Source organism: Protomyctophum parallelum, assembly GCF_964188405.1.
Source record: "Protomyctophum parallelum genome assembly, chromosome: 1".
NCBI classification, from domain to species: domain Eukaryota; kingdom Metazoa; phylum Chordata; class Actinopteri; order Myctophiformes; family Myctophidae; genus Protomyctophum; species Protomyctophum parallelum.
The window spans coordinates 29,500,605-29,513,355 of NC_139697.1; the positions used below are offsets into that span (position 1 = coordinate 29,500,605).

The 12,751-nt window shown below is 44.2% G+C and overlaps 2 protein-coding genes across 5 annotated transcripts in view; both read right to left on the minus strand.

Moving 5' to 3' along the window:
• The window catches only part of LOC310861134 (tuftelin-like), a 200,459-nt gene that overhangs the window by 139,823 nt on the left and 47,885 nt on the right, over positions 1-12,751 (minus strand). The gene's annotated exons all lie outside the window — the stretch shown is intronic.
• Positions 1-12,751, minus strand: part of ubap2l (ubiquitin associated protein 2-like) — a 42,919-nt gene that overhangs the window by 24,281 nt on the left and 5,887 nt on the right. For all 4 annotated transcript variants that reach the window (XM_083774518.1, XM_083774519.1, XM_083774520.1 and 1 more), the window contains exons 6-12: positions 10,814-10,933; positions 10,168-10,216; positions 5,408-5,452; positions 4,237-4,343; positions 2,929-3,003; positions 2,788-2,840; positions 2,588-2,673 (exon numbers count right to left, since the gene is read on the minus strand). In XM_083774518.1, coding sequence (XP_083630644.1) covers positions 2,588-2,673; positions 2,788-2,840; positions 2,929-3,003; positions 4,237-4,343; positions 5,408-5,452; positions 10,168-10,216; positions 10,814-10,933 — 535 coding nt within the window. The remainder of the gene's footprint in view (positions 1-2,587; positions 2,674-2,787; positions 2,841-2,928; positions 3,004-4,236; positions 4,344-5,407; positions 5,453-10,167; positions 10,217-10,813; positions 10,934-12,751) is intronic.

Below are 12,751 nucleotides of genomic sequence, written 5' to 3' on the forward strand. Positions count from 1 at the left end.
TATTTAAGCTTGTTTAAACCTCATAAAGGACCCCCATGTATTTGTGCACACAGACCCCCATCTGAAGAATGTTTGGTGCCAGGTTTTGATTTCTTTTCATAGACCTGATTGTTTATTTCTCACACAATATGGCAACAACCACCTCTCGTCTCCAGCTGTTATACACAGCAACATAACAACCGGTGTTGCCAGATTGTGTGAGAGAAATAAGCAATCAGGTCTATGAAAAGAAGCCACTCCACAAATGAGCTACTATAAACTTAATATTTATTACTAAGACTATACATCACGGCAGCTACTTCAGAATAGCAGCGATGTGTAAATTTTTTTCAGATGGGGGTCCGTGTGCACAAATACATGGGGGTCCTTCATGACAATGTTTGAGCAGAATCACAGGTTTAAACAACATTAGGAAACAATCCTAAATAAGCAACTACACTTTAGAAACAAGCCCAAATAAAACACAACCTGCAACCAGGGCTCGACACTTAGCATTTTTAGTAGCATGTGTGCGCCTAAGTTGAAAAATCTAGTAGCACACAAATTATTTTAGGAGCACGATGAAAAGTTATCAAATAATGTGTTTTTGCCCTCCTATATACAGCTTTAGTCCCCACACGTCTCAATATTTGCCATTGACAATGAACGGAGAAATTAGGTCAAACTTCCGCTAAATATGACGTAAATTAAAACATGATGTATGATGATAAGAGTGCCCCTCACTTCACACAGGTGTGATTCTTCTTTACTAAAGTGATATGAGGTAGGGGCAGGCAATATGACAAAATATTATATCACAATATCTTTTCAGAAATGATCACAATATTGATATTCATCTGGATATCATATTTTTTTATATAATCTATATAATCAATTTGTTTTTATACTGATAGACTATTAGTTTGGTATGCAGATAGATAGATAGATAGTATAGTCAATTCATTTTTGAATGGATGGACAGACAGACTATCCGTTTTTATCTTGCCGTTCTATCATGAGTGTGACATTTAGTGCAGAGGCTACTCGATGGTGAATTAGTAATGTAACATTCTCCTTGGCTTTGACTGCTTCAGTTCAGACAGAACATCGGACATATAGGCTACACCTCGGCATGGTGGAAGGAGAAGGTGGGGGGATCTTTGCCTTTTTTACGTTGCTCGTTATGCAGGCCAGTGAGGCCACTGACTAGCTCTGGTCCATAGCTCTAGTCTAATGCGTTGCATTTAGAGTTATGGACCTGAGCTAGCCACTGACTAATATATCCAGCCAGGTCGGTCATTCGTATTGCGCTGCGCACACGCTTTTAGCGAGGTGCTAAGCAAGGGTTGTTTTGGTATATCAATCAATCCGTCCACTCCATGTGCGTGCGCACGTGCACTCTTTACGTGCGCGGCTGCACGCTGTTTCACCCACGTTTGGTTAAAAGTTATCAAGTGATGCTTTAACATTACAAACTTTGTAAATAACTTTAGTATTCAACGTGTCGGGGTCCTAGCAACTCCTTCTGTCTTCTGTGCTACCATGCTATTCTGCTGCGTTCGCGCCGCTGCTGACAGGGAAGAGAAGAGAACTGAGCAGCAACACAGGGAGGGGCGGGGCGGTGGGAGCAAAGGGACAGATCTTCAAATGAACACCGCATTGAGCCTCGACACTTTTAGCTTGTAGCTCTGCTCTTTTTGGCAAACGACACCGCAGAGACTTGTCTTTATCACGATTGAATGGTCAAATCCTGTAGTCGCACCTGTGCTACAAATTTAATTTTACAACTCGCACGGTGATATTTTTAGTCGCAAATGCGAGTACCTAGTCGCACTGTCGAGCCCTGCCTGCAACTACTTTCAATATTATCAAGCAACTTTACTGAAAAACAAGACCAAAGTCGTTTATAACAAGCGGACATGGCAACACCGGTAACAACTCCATGAAGAAGACGTTTCTAAGTCATGTCATCATGTCAACATCGCAAAACAAATAATACAAACTATGAAAAACTATGCCATCACATTATCAAATGAAATAGTGTTTAAAGAACTGAACTTTATTCCTACAAAATCACGACTGTACGTTCACAGTGAATGAGTAGCTGCCGACCGGAAGCATTCCGGCAGCCCAAACTGAACGCGGAAGTGTTGGCTGCATAGAGCTCATTATGCCTCGTCTCAGTCTGTTGCGTTCTCTTTTCTGGTGTGTGCCTGCACCGTTTAGTGTTTACTATAAAATGTATGTTTTGATAATCAGCACCTTGCCATAGATAGGCCTACAGTGTGTGTAGCCTAGCTATGTGTTTTCTAATGAGTTGCTGTGCCATATTGGAGAGGCCACTGTGTGTTTAGTGGCTCCGTTTGACATGCTCCGTATTTGAGCACATGCACCACAAACCGACTGGGAAGAATCTCAACTCTTTAATGCCCTAGTACGCACGCACACACGCACGCACACAGATGGAGTACAAAACATAATCACCCAGAGCCTTCGGCCTGGTGGAGACAATAAACAACTGTTGACTGCATTACCCAGACATGAGTCTCAAGCAAAGAACCTTGAATACAAGTTGTATGGACTAATTAATTGGAGCATCACAACCCACCTCTGTCCCTTAGTGATGGTGACATTCTCTTGAGGCAGAGGCATGGTGGCCACACTGGATGCTGTGAATATCTTGGTCTCTGACAACTGAGAGAGAGACAGACAAGTATCAACACCAGCTGGCCTAAATGCATTAGTGGCACCATCAGTGCCTTGGCTGTGGTTTACTACAAGTGGTTTTGAGCTCAAGAGACGACTCACATCCTCATTCCAGTCCTCAGTACCCCACTCTTCTGTTGGGGTCCTCCAGGCACCTACAGCATGAAAGAGAAATGGCTCAGTACTCACACAAACAGAATAAAGTTTGCCTAAAAATAAGTCACACAACTCAGACTGGCTTACCAGGAGCGGAATCAAACTTGGGCTGATAGTTTGTGCTGATAGTTTGTGCCTCCTCTACTGCCGAGTATTCCAGCCCTAAATAGAAAATAAAAAGAGGGAGCTCAGTTTTCATTCAGAACGCCAATTGACTGAATTTAGAGGACTAAAACTCAGGGTTTCCTGCACAATGTTGTTGCCATGCTTGAAATAAATCGCGCCATGCCAAGCTGCCCAAAAAATAAAAAAAATATTGATATAATTTGTTTTTGAGGGGGCTAGTGAATCATGGTGTGTGTGTGTGATATGAAATGTCCAGTACCTCCCCAAGTGCCACCCCAGTGTCTGCCCAGTGCCTCCCCAGTGTCCGCCAAGTGCCTCCCCAGTGTCTCCCCAGTAACCCCTGAGTGCCTCCCCAGTGTCCCCCTGAGTGCCTCCCCAGTGTCCCCCCCGAGTGCCTCCCCAGTGTCCCCCTGAGTGCCTCCCCAGTGTCCCCCTGAGTGCCTCCCCAGTGTCCCCCTGAGTGCCTCCCCAGTGTCCACCTGAGTGCCTCCCCAGTATCCCCTGAGTGCCTCCCCAGTGTTCCCCTGAGTGCCTCCCCAGTATCCCCTGAGTCCCCAGTCCCCAGTGTCAACCCAGTGCCTCCCCAATGTCTCCCCAGTGGCTGCAGTTTCTCCCCAGTGCCTCCCCAGTGTCTGCCCAGTGCCTCCCCAGTGTCCCCGAGTGCCTCCCCACTGTCCCCCTGAGTGCCTCGCCAGTGTCTCCCTGAGTGTCTCCCCAGTGTCTCCCTGAGTGTCTCCCCAGTGCCTCCCCAGTGCCTCCCTGAGTGCCTCCCCATTGTCTCCCCAGTTTCTCAACCAGTGCCTCCCCAGTGTCCCCCCAGTGCCTTACCAGTGCCCCCTCAGTGCCTCCCCAGTGTGCCCCCGAGTGCCTCCCCAGTGTCTCCCCAGTGCCTCTGCAGTGTCTTCCCAGTGCCTCCCAGTGCCTGCCCAGTGTCCCCCCAGTGTCTCCAATAGCAATACAAGAGCAATAATTACAACTTATTAATTAATCAATTAATCTAATTAATTAATTAATTAATTAATCAAAATTTTCGACGCGCGGCCAGCCAGAAGGCCCCCCCACGCCCAGCACCATGCCAAAGCTTTTTCCTGCAGGAAACACTGAAACTGTCATTGAAACCATATATAAGACTTCCATTGAACATTCAGGTGAAGACATCTTAGCTTTAGGAGCCTCATAGATGAAGCTGGACAATAATATTTAACAAGCAGGTACATTGTCTATGTCATTTTAGTCATAGGTTTAACATTAGTTGATCAATTAACTTACTAGCTCCTTCCTCAGGCTCCATGCTCACTGTGTTGTTCCAGGTACTGCCCCCGCCGTAGCTCTCCTCTGTCTGGGCTGCCTCAGCGTAGTCAGCAGGGTTGAATGTTCTGAGAGACAGTGATGAAGCAGGCCTTATGAGCATACAGAGTCTTGTCTACAGGCCTGTCTGAAAACTCTCGAGCTCAATGTGAACACCGACCACTGGTTTACAAACAAAAAACCATGGTTCTGTGTTTTGTCAAAGCACATATAGAGTGACAGTTGCACAGGCCTCAGTCATTTGCTGCTGAAGATGAAGCTGGTTAGTCTAGTCTGGGAGCACACTCTGCATCCCTATCCAGTGGTTCAGAATAGTTTCATCCAGTCAGCCATACGCTGCCAATGTTTTGAGATACCCTGTACTAACTGAAGAAGCAAACATAAGAATGAGACGGCTACCACTTGGGTGAGCAAAAGGTTCCCATTTTCTTGGTGAAGGGGTTCTAATCTCCATTCATCCGTGAGTTTTAAGTGGGGTGTAATGTTGATATATGGTATGTCATTTGGCGGGTGGTTTTATGCAAAACTACTGACAGCACCATGTCAATTTCATGTTAATATGAGGCGTAAGGGAATTTAAACTAGAACATGGTTAGCGTTATAAGGCGTTGCTGAGCTACTGAAACTGTGGGGAGGAAGTAAGGTCAAAGCAGGAAGTGATCGTAGATGCAGGCTACCAACGGTGCATAACTAATCATCTGCAATGACAGACTTATAGGAAGCCAAGAAGCAGAAACATACCCCAAGCATTGTTTTACTCCACCCCCCCCCCCCCCCCAACCATGTGTTCCACAGAGGTCTCACGAATCTGATGTATAACAGCAGTAGTTTTGCAGATTATAGACAGGAAAGAAAATCCACACACTCAAGCTTTAAGCTTCAACACTTCCCATCAGAACTTGTGGAATTTTCCTAATTTTAATCTGTAGGCTTCTAGAGGGCTTGCATGGACAGGTTGAGGCCTGAGTGTTAACATTCTGCCCATATCCATTCGCTGGAGAGCTTGGCATTTATTTATAGCATGCGCCGAATACTGCATCATCATAACTTCTGCTTTCATGGCACTGGAAAATACCACCCCCTGGCAGAAAGCAAGATTGACACACTGACACACCAATGGTGGTGCACTCACCTCTCATCTCCTGACAAATCATATCTGGGCCCTTTATCAATCTGGCTTTAAGAGGGGAAAATAATAGCAAGGATTAGAAGCAGCACAATAAAGGGGAAAGTACAGGATACATGTGTGTGTCCTCCATGCATAGTCACAACTTCAAGTCACTGTCTGCAACACTGAGCACTTTACAAAAACATACAATAAAACACTGCAAGATAGAAGCAGTGGCACTTTTCTGCAGGTGTTTTGGTTAGTCTAAAAATAGGGAACGGGAATGTCACACGTTTGTTTAATGTTTCCTTTTTATCATAGAAGCATCTGACTCACAGGGCATACAAGTTAGAAAGGCATGCATGTAGTGGGTGTGGGTGTGGGTGGGAAACTTAATTAGCTTTTAAAGAATAAATGAAGGTAAATCACCCTCTTAACAAATAGTCGTTTACACACTCAAATGGGTAGTAGAGTGTGTAAGCAAACTTAACCGGCCACAGTTCAAATTTACCAAGTAATGTCCTGCAGCACAACCAGTTATTGGTCAGATAATTCTAACATTGTGGATTTGAATCACCACACATTATCATCATCAGCCCCCCCACCACCCCACCACCCACTTTCCTAGCTGTACCATTAAATGAGGGAGAATAGCTTGAAGATACGCCTTAGAAAGTTAGAATACTATAATACACCAGCATTTGGTCATTGTGTGATACCAATTTCCCACCCTTCTCATGCAGCTCGTAAGCAAGGTATATAAACCACACAACCCAGAGAAACGGTGGAAGCAACAGACCCTTCAACAGGGATATGTTGAGGGACGCACTAATTATCCATCAGTCACACTACAGTAGCAAGCCAAGCCAGTATGCTATCACTCAGAGTGGGCCATTAGTGTTATGTGGGTTCCAAGAAGCCAAACTTGTCAGCAGCATATAAACAGGAATGGAAGCTGGATTTCTAAAGCCGTTCTGCAGCAGCAAATGCATTAGCCCTCCATTTACATTGTGCATCCCTACACAACCCTGAAATTACACATACACAGGTTAAACAGATGGGAGGACACACTTCAAAAGTAGATAAGAAAATCCATATTCATGGTAAACAGCCAAATTAATTGTTTACCACTGGTATCAGAAGTTATTGCAAGATTCCATTGGCCTTGGGCTGACAAGGGTGTTTGTTAGATGTTTGGATTGGAGGTTCAGCCGACTCTTGACAGCAACTGCATTCCATACATTGTAAAATCCTGAATGTTAATGAATTTAAATTAACACTCAGGATCTTACCATTTTCTCTAGTCTCTTGCACACCTGAAAATCTATTTTACAGGTACGCTGTTTTATACACATACTGTTTTCACTTTCAGGCAACATTTCTGTCAAGGACCCTCTTCATGCATAACAGACCATTTTAGTATCCAAATGGTTTCGATATTAACACTGCTGCTGCGGAATATACTGTATTCCTCCTTTAAAGAATCGTATTGAAGGAAACTAGGTTTAGCAAACAAGGTCTTTGATTAACTTAACTAAGGAGCCGCTTGGAATCCTATAGCCCCATGACAAAAAATTAAATAAAACAAATACCGGTAGTCATTTACAAATCTTTGTGGGACCCTCGTCAACACATGATCACTGGAATTTTGCCAATATTTCATCCAAAACCCCTGGATTTAGCTCATAGTGATTTAATGACTACAAGCTGCCCTACAATTCTCTCAAACGTGTTTGCATATTGACAATACAATATTCAATTAATCAACAACCTTACTGCCAATGCAGGCGGTGCATTCCTTCATCCTATTTTCTGAATATAAATAAAGGATACCCCATACTACAAACTAGATGTTTATTTATGTGTATTCCATCAATCTCATTTCATCCCCTTTTTGCTTCCAACAGAGTGCGTCCATCCTTCCTTGCTGCAAGAGCAGACCTGCCAACCTTGCCAAAATTTTATTGGTACCACTTTCGCAGTTTCGGCATACACCTCTTCGCCTGAACATGGTAATTTCCCACTAGCCACCATATAATCAAGTTCTTCAATGATGAATTCGCTTTTTATGAGTAATCGAAATATTGCGATACCATTATCAATAACATTACATTGATATGATATAATATATATGCAGCCCTAATGCACCAGTAGGCCTGTTACCTAGTTAGTGCATGCATGAATGTATGTACATACGTAACATAAGACAGTGTACGGTAAGGCTGCCCAGATGCTCATTAACATTGGAACACCACAATCGCTCACTCTATCTGAGCAAGCTTGTTGTTGTGGCCTGCCATTATATAGTATGATTTAAGGAATACTATATATATATATATATATATATATATGTTGATAATTCTTCTGTGACACTTTATTGGTGTGGCTTAATTTTCTCATTCAACACAAAGGGGCTTCGGTGGTGGTTAGTTTGGATGTTTGGACTTACAAGCTGTATGAAATGCTTGCCATTAATATAGTGGTTGCAAAGGCATTAATTGATTGACCGAGTCCAGTGGTGGGAGTTCTGGTCTTGGGGAATATTAAGTAGTTCCAGTGGGCACTGGGGACCACGCATTAAAAATAAATTAATCCACAAAACTAGCGTAATTTCTATTGTTGACCTATTTCTACCATATAGAGTAACTTTCGTTAAACTTTGATCCCTCTGTCACATGGTACTATTTATCTTAGTTCAATATCACTGCGATGCAGCTTCGCAGCAGCACACTATCAAAGCTAGGTGTGCATCTGCTTCAGCTGCTGTTTTAGCTACGAGGTGGACGGCGCTTGAAAACATTATTTTAGACTCGTTCTGGCTACTTTATAACTTCATACGTTTTGTGTCATTGGAACATTATAGTAGTTTCAATTATTTCAAGCTAGATCTGCACATTAGCGTGACTTCAGACTACTGAAGTAGACGCTCCTTCCGGGTGCTTCAAAACGCCACTGAGCAACTTCCACTGACATGAATAGCGGGGGTGGCGGAGCTTCGCGCCAGATCAGTCTCTATCCTTTTAATACTCATCCTTTTAATATGCATAGAACGGGGCGACAGGCTGAGAGCGAGAGAAGCCGTGCCAACAGCTGCAACGCGTTACCTGGTGGTGTTCTTGTACCGAGTGCGAGCCATATGCCCAAAGAGGTGGTGGAGAGCTACTGCTGACACTGTAGCTGACACTAAACGTATAAAGTAAACGGAACGAGTCTACAAGTAAATGAACGCTGTTCACGTTGAAACCTCGTAGCTAAACAGCTGACAGAAGCGCACTTAGCTTTGATAGTGTGCTGCAGCCACAAAGTGCTGGATTCTATGTGGCGCAGTAATACTGAACAACAAAAATAGTACCATGTGAGCGATCAACGTTGAACGAAAGTTGAAAGTTTATACCGCACCCATCCCCCGAATTGCGTAGCTTTCAGCAGGCATTTTGTACCTGCATAACCGATAATTGCGTTTTAGGTTGGCAGGTATGCAAAAGGAGTGCATAAGCCCTACCTAGCTCTGTACTCTGAGTGAGCTGAGGGTTTCTGTGACTTCATCAGCTTGCCTTTCAAACAAGCTGCTTTTCTTAGAAGTTAGAACCAAAAAGAAACGGTACCACTTTCAGTTGTCAAATGTGAAAATCTGAAGCATGTTGGAAGGAAGCCAGTGTGCCTGCAGCCTCACTAGAGGAAACCACACTGAAGGAAGCCAGTGTGTCTGCAGCCTCACTAGAGGAAACCACACTGAAGGAAGCCAGTGTGTCTGCAGCCTCACTAGAGGAAACCACACTGAAGGAAGCCAGTGTGTCTGCAGCCTCACTAGAGGAAACCACACTGAAGGAAGCCAGTGTGCCTGCAGCCTCACTAGAGGAAACCACACTGAAGGAAGCCAGTGTGCCTGCAGCCTCACTAGAGGAAACCACACTGAAGGAAGCCAGTGTGCCTGCAGCCTCACTAGAGGAAACCACACTGAAGGAAGCCAGTGTGCCTGCAGCCTCACTAGAGGAAACCACACTGAAGGAAGCCAGTGTGCCTGCAGCCTCACTAGAGGAAACCACACTGAAGGAAGCCAGTGTGCCTGCAGCCTCACTAAAGGAAACCACACTGAAGGAAGCCAGTGTGTCTGCAGCCTCACTAGAGGAAACCACACTGAAGGAAGCCAGTGTGTCTGCAGCTTCACTAGATGAAACCACACTGCATACAGTGCATGTGTGGTTTGCCAAATGTAGAGCTGTACAGTTAGAATGTATGGCAGATAAAGGACTAGAGAACCAGATTTAAATGGCTGCTCTAACTTTCCCGACTTTTTGGAATAAATTAAAATAAGGCAAAGTCATCTCACTTCTGTCACGACACAGTAACCTACAACACTTTAGAAATGCCAACACACAATTATCACTGCAACCCACACACACACACACACACACACAAACCAATTCTCTGCATAACTTGTAGGATTAACACACAAATTAGAAGAAACCCATATGCAATGGCCAGAAAATGTTATGTTTCAATGTTAGCCAATTAGGTTGTTGTTGTAAATGTAGCACAATATACCCAAATTTCACTTTAACGTGGTTTGTTTGGACACCCTGCACTCTGAAGGTTTGAGTTACATAAATGCTGTGTTCGGCCCACGCTGTTCCACTCCACTGGTCGGCCAAACGTCCCGCCTCCTTTGGATTAAGGCTAAACAATAGGCTGGGGTCCTGCTCTCTGGTGACCATGGCAACAGGTAAGAGAGCGAGGAGGAACAAAAACCCCTCTGGTTTTAGGCGACACAGGTGTTATCTTACCCCATGCCCTGTGCAGAGAACCTGCCCCCTCCTCGCCGTCCAGCTACTCCTGCAGGTGACAAGACCAGAAACATATTTTACATTCCAAATGTTAGGACTGGTTATCCTTCTTCTTGAACCCCTCATCTGATCAACTTCACACTACTGCCCATGAATGCAGGCATAATACATTGAGCTTGTAGATCAGCCATTTTATCCATTATATTTTGTATACCATTACTATTTTTTGTATATATATATATATATATATATATATATATATATATACACACACACACACACACACACATAGAAAGAGATTAAAACCAGGAAGAGATTAAATTTATGCCATATCACAACATTGCGATACCCAAAATCAAAGATCATATCTTGTCTCATATCATAATATCAATATATTGCCCAGCCCCACCGGCTACTTAACACTGCAAGCTTTGAGTGGCAAAACAAACAGACCCCTGGCAACGCTGTTAACACCCCGAACGCCCGGGGCCACTGAGCTGGTGGCAATACAGTGAACCAAACAATTTGCCCGCTCAGAACAAGCACTGCACCAGTATGTTAAATATTACTTTGTTCCAAGTTGTCAGCAAACTCCATCACCAGACATTGTGTCTCATGTGTAAATGTATGAGGCGGCATCTCTTACCCACACCCACACCCACGGCCCCTCCTCTTCCTCTGCCTCTCCCCCTGCGGCCTCGCTCTGTGCCTCTTCCAGCAACACCACCAGCCTTGCCTCCATCCAGGCCATTCTCCTGACCACGAACTAGGGGGACAAAGTTTTTTTTTTTTAAGAAAATATCTGAGCATTGAAAAAATCTGGAGGAGAGGAAGTAAAGTTAAAACAAATCTTATTCTATTCTATAAAAATGCCAACATGTTTTGACCGGTTAAGGTTTTGAAGGACAAGAACTGATTGAGTTGGATTTGTTGCCTTTTAAAAACCAGTGTCTGTTTGGCATGACAATATCACAATATCATGTTCCGTTTAACATTTTATCACAACCCAAATCGTATCCATAACGTTTTGATGAGCAGGCATAATACAAGAATGGAGATGTGAGGAAATGGAAACCTGCATGTTGTAATAAAATATCAATATTTGTCCCACCCCTAGTTCCCACAGAAAAGACTAGTTTCAGAAGCAACTTAAAAATAATTATTAAACGACACAATTATGTCTAGGCAACATTGGAAAAAAAATAGGATGCTAGGCTATTTGGCTGCCAGTCTGTAGTTCGTAAGTTTACTTGTCAGTGACGCGGCTGGTATGCACACTGTCACTGCTGTACACCATCTTCCATCTCTCCTATCTTTGACTTTGACTCTTCTACTCCATCGCTCTGGATCGACAGCGGCCAGCCACCTCCCCTCCACTCACGTCAAAAACTGTTCTCAATGTTTACATCTTACTTGACGAGAAGACATGTGGACATATCCTTATGGAACCAGGGAGAGGGGGAAAACACCACAAGAGTGACGAGTGATCAGTCAAACATGTGTTCTCTCCACAGTAAATAAATAATCTGTCTGTATGCGATCTGACCATTATTATTTTGATTACACCGTCATGCTCGTTTGAGGACAGGTAGAGAGCAGAGCATACATGTGTTTGGGAATGTTGCTGAAGGTCATGTTATTTTGTCAGCCGACAAATCAAAGAAACCATAGCATATATTTAATTATTTGATATCTCCGACAGTCAACGCACTGCGCCCTACAATGGAAGCATAGGCCCTCATTTATCAATTGAGTGTAAAATCTGCCCCAAATTCGAGTGTAGGTTTTGTAGTACACTCACATCGCCACAGGATTTATAAAGTGATCGCAAACAGCTGATCCTTCCTTAATTTCGTTCCGACGTTAATAAATGTGACAGCTGAAATCTTTCATTTTGTTTTTGTGACATGAACAACTGCAGTACGACCTTGGAAACCATAGTTACATGACGGGGAAAAAAAGCCAATAAAAAAGTTTCCCCGCGCTTGCCTGGCTGCCCGCAGATTTCTGGTTAGTAAACCACAGCATGCAAGCCGCCTTTGTTTTAAATGGTCCCCCAAACTTCACACCTATTGGGCGGGGATGCACTCCCCACACAAAACAGTTCTATTCCCCGGACATTGTTTTGGGATATTTTGGCTGAGATGGCTCCGTTTGTCAAGTCTCAAGTCAGTGTGGAGATTACCCGGCGGTGTTGCTGCCCCTCCCCTCCCCTCCCTCCCGGCTCATGGCTCTTTACGGGCCACGGCACACAGACGGCAGCCTCTCCGCTGACCGTGTTGTATTAGCGTTTGAATACCTGTTCTGTGAACACCGTAAAAGGTGTGTGCCTATACGTGACAAAATGACCAGGGGGAGGGGAGCTTCAGCCTTCAGTCAGTGGGTGCCATTTGGCTTACTATTGTGTCAGTGGGTGCTTCAGCCCTTAATCACTCCCGGAGTTCGTTGGATTAGGCTACAGTAGGCTACCCATGTTGGGACTCTCCGCAGCTGCAGCACTGCACTATAGAGCGTTGCAGTCCCGCCCCCTACCAGGGGACATTTCAAAAAGTATTTATTTAAAGACCTTTTAAGCCTCGTACAA